Raw genomic sequence first — 4,529 nt, forward strand, 5'->3', positions numbered from 1 at the left:
GTTTTCAAATGCACAAATGATTTTGGTCCACGTACATTTACCAACAGAAGTCGCAAATAAAAACATTCATCACTTCTAGGATGAACAGTATATATGCGACCAAGTGCATCCGTGGAAAACACATGTGGCCAATCTCGAATTGGGGTTCCTTGTTTGCGGCGTTGGAAATTCTTTGTTGATTGATTCCAAGTGTAATACTTAGGCATATCAACGTACATCAGCGTCGCTGCGAATGGAACTGCTTCACACATAGCAAAGAAGCTAGTCAATGTTGTCGATGGTGGTCTCTCAGCTCGCTGTGCCGCATTAGCCTCAGTGAAGTAAACTCTTTGGCCGTTTTCCAAATGCACTGCTAAATGCATAACTGTGGGATATCTTTCATGAATTTGAAATGACAATAATCGCCACAGTGCTTCATTACTATTGACGTATCTGCCAATTTGGAAGCTGCTAATTTCGTCATTTGCATTTTCCGACGCAATACAACACAGTCATGTCGGTGCCTTTTGTGACGTACTTGCACAAATATTTGATTGATTTGGCCGAATGACAACTTTCAACGTTTGCATGTGTTCTGAAAATTCGAGATAGCAGCGGGCAATATGGTACAATAAATTCATTTCCGATCTCAATCTCTTGATTTTGAACTTTAACTTTGATAGTTCGACCATTTTCTTCTTTTGAACGCCGACGATAAACTGGATATCCATCGTTCCCTGTGAATGTATCAGCAACTAACGGTCGCGGATATCGTTTTGTGCACTTTCCATTAGCCATGCAAGGCGATAATGGATTTAATGCACCGCACGGTCCATGCACCATCTGTGTCGTCACAATATCGTGTAGATGGGGATCAGTGACTGGATCAGGAATTTCAGCTGATATGATGTCATCCACTTCATTTGAATGTAATTAATTCAGCAACCAAATTAGGATATGAGCATGCGGTAGTCCACGCTTCTGCCATTCCACTGAGTACATATAACAACGTGTGTCACCAAAAACTCGATACTTTGTAAGCACATCCATCATAACCTTGAGTTTTTGCTGAAATACTCTGGCTATTATGTCATGGCGATCTTGCGGTTTTTGGCCTATTTCCAACTCACGTTCAATTTCCGTCCACTTCGGATTGCAAGTGAACGTAATAAATAAATCCGGAGTTCTATAATGTCGCACGTACGTCATAGCGTCTTGAGCGTATTCGTGCATGTGGCGTGGACTTCCGGTATAAGATGATGGGAGAATCGTGAGACGTCCAATATTCTGAACATCACCATCTGAATGAATAGCATCTCGCAAGTGTATATAGTCCTCAGATCGTAGCTTTGCCTGATTGAATCGAATGAACGCTAAACGTTCGGTCTCGACTTTGACATACATGTAGACAGCGAATTGCTGGAATAGCCGACGGCACTTCAGAATGACATTCTCCTCATGTGAACGAATCATCATACGATATGCATAGTATTTCATAACGCTTAGATTTTTATTTGTTGATAAGCCTGAAAATGCAAAATGAAATGAATTGTTAATGGAAACAAATAATAGCAATAATAAAAATAATTAGTGTGTTAATATTGCACCTGTAATTGGATCAACCATCTTCAACGTGATGTCGTAACCGTCTTGCCCTTGCCAATAAATGATTGGATATTGTAACGCGTCGTACAAACGATGTGTCTCGTTTACGCGATGCATGATATTGCTTCTTCGCTGAACGACAATGTCTCGCGATTTAGTTGGATCGCCAACAATAATTGCAGCAACATCATTAACGGTGGGTGCATTGAATCTTCGCACATGTTCACCTTTTGGGGTACAATCCGCTCTTATGATACATTTGTGCGTATCTGATGGCATTCGTTCCAATGCTGTTTTGAACATGTTAACCACAGCATTATTAGCGTGAAAAAATGATTGCAACTGTTCAATAACTCGTCTCTTTAACTCTTCCTGCATATTGCACCGCACATTCAGCTGATCCACCATCGACGAAATTAAATATATTTGCAGAAATTGATGCTGTTCATTTGGTGTTGGCACCATTGAACCATGCAAATGGTATATTTGTCCTTGTATCTGTAATTGCAAACAATCATTAGTTGAAGAATACGGTGTAACTTCTGATCGTGTGATGGTGTAGTGTGTGGTGTGCAATTCATTGTGTTGGTGTGAGTAATTGGTTATGTGCGTTGTATCTTTTACCTTGCAAGTCGGCATGAAGCCGCCTTCTTGAATGATATTAGCTCCAAAGGAAGTCATGCGAAAGCAGTTATTGTATTGAAGGATGTGTTGAAGAAAATGGCTGGAATCGGGGTCACTTCCATCAAACAATGATTTCAGTGGCACTGGTGGTGCAAATAATGGATCCAGTTTTACTTTTCCACTTGCGCAGCACAATCCAGCCGTTTCTCTTTTGAACTTTAACGCATTGCAATATCGGCATATAGTCGTCATTGGTCCAATATCGAAATTTTTATCGTCACTGTAGTTTGCAGTGGGATCATACTGGAATGCCAAGCGATTGTATGATGTCAATGATCTACGTGTACTGATGCGTTGTCTTAACCGGGCATTTTGTCTTATTATATTTTGTCTGCCTTCGGTTAAGTTTAGTAAATACACTTGCTGCTAGCTTCGGGTCACGGGCTGGGGCTTTGGCCCGCGACGTGGATGGAGCTTGAGTCCGCGACTGGGCTGGATCTTGGGTCCGCGACTGGGCTTGGCCTTGGTTCCGCGTCTGGGCTTGGTTTCTGATCCTCTTTATGACTTTGGTTTGGGTTTGCGTCGTGGATAGGGTTTGGGTCCTAGGAGCTAAGGATTGGCTTCCCATCGGGGATACGGCTTTGGTCTTCATCGTGGCTATGGCTTGAATTCCAATCGGGACTGCGGCTCGGGTTTCCATCGGAGCTATGGCTTGATATCCCATCGGGACTACGGCTCGGGTTTCCATCGGAGCTGAGTCTAGGCTTGGGTTTAGGGTTATTATCGAGAATCGGTCTTGGGTTCCTATCGAAGTTAGGTCTTGAGTTCTTATCGAGGCTTGGTCTTGGTTTCCGATCGGGGCTAGGGCTTCGGTGCCGTACGGTGCTAGAACTTGGCTTCGAGCCGATTTGCGGGTCTTGTGCGGCGACCGATGTTCGCACGTCGTCCTATAGGCATTTCAGACTATGGACAGAGTGGTGAATTTAATCTCAAATGCACTATCCACATAATTTACACAGTTTAACTTACCACCTTAAAGACAAACGCCTGCTTTAAAGACAAAAATTTGCACAAAACGCGTGATATACGGAAAAGAATAACTTATTTAACTTTTTTGCACAATTTCACTGTAAACACAATGCCGGTTTGTCACCTGAATTTAACTGAACGGTGAACATTGAGATGTCAAACAATATATCTACCGGCGCCATCTACCGACTGCGGTTTGGTTTGTAGTACATGCTAAGTTTTAGAGATGACGCCGCATGTAAAAAAAGAAAATATGTTTTCCGCTTTTCTGTTGAATTTTTTTTAAAATTTTCTTAGCTATAAACCTTGCGGAGCCCGAGACCTTTCCAACGAATGTAAAATTGTCGAAATCGGTTCGCGCGTTCTGGAGTTATTTCGTCAGGAAGGAAAACCCGACTTATTTTTATATATATAGAAGATATATATATATATATATATATATATATATATATATATATATATATGATAAAAATTGTTTCTTGGGCATCCATCCAATAATTAAAAGAACAGTTTTAATGCAAAATGTTTTAATTAAGAGAACATACGTTTCGGGTCCAGATTTGACCCATCTTCAGTGCTACAAATAAATATATCAGGGTTACAAATTAAAACAATATAAAAAAATAATATAAAAGATACATAATTACAGACAAAAATAAGTAGATACAATGTATATGAAAAGTATATATGAAAAACAACATAAAATAAACATATGTAAAGAAACTCACCATACAAATAAATTTTTTAAAAAAATATAACACAAAGAACAACACAAAAATGTAAAACGAAAAAATAAGTATGAAATAAAAAATTGAAAAAACATCAAGTTATGAAAATTGTAAAAATTAAAATAAATAATATGTTTTATTGTAAAAAAGGTTATTCCAAAAACACATCTTGTTAGTTTGGAGACAGAATTACGTATGTGTAAACGAGAGTAAAATGCGGGCCTACGTGTTTGCAGCGGAAAATAGTGGAAACTGTATCGTCATTGGATGAGAGAACGGGATAGAGAGAATTTTAAGGGTTACAGTTATGAAGAATTTTCCAGCGATCATGCGCAAGGAACATAGAAAATTTTTTTAAATATGTAAGTCATCCATAATCAGACGGTTGAACAAAGTTGGATCAAAATGAAAAATGTGGATCAAAATAAAAATATAGAAACATAATAAAACCAAGACAGAACAATGTAAAAAATTGTGAAATAGAGAATTATATTAAGAAAAAGTATAAATATTAACTGAAAAAGATAAAAGTTAAAAAAAAAAACAAGTTATTAAAAATTAAAA

The 4,529-nt window shown here is 38.7% G+C and overlaps 1 protein-coding gene across 1 annotated transcript; it reads right to left on the bottom strand.

The window, feature by feature from the left end:
- Positions 1–459: 459 nt before the first annotated feature.
- On the bottom strand, positions 460–2,460 carry LOC113375699. Its single transcript, XM_026615643.1, has 3 exons — positions 1,587–2,460; positions 999–1,505; positions 460–896 (listed from the first exon to the last, which is right to left on the bottom strand). The coding sequence occupies exons 1-3, from the start codon at positions 2,458–2,460 to the stop codon at positions 460–462; spliced, it is 1,818 nt and encodes a 605-aa protein (XP_026471428.1).
- Positions 2,461–4,529: the final 2,069 nt, after the last annotated feature.

This window comes from Ctenocephalides felis, unplaced genomic scaffold, assembly GCF_003426905.1.
Source record: "Ctenocephalides felis isolate EL2017-DRISC unplaced genomic scaffold, ASM342690v1 CF-g0.4_SCAFFOLD_01886, whole genome shotgun sequence".
Taxonomy (NCBI): Eukaryota; Metazoa; Arthropoda; class Insecta; order Siphonaptera; family Pulicidae; genus Ctenocephalides; species Ctenocephalides felis.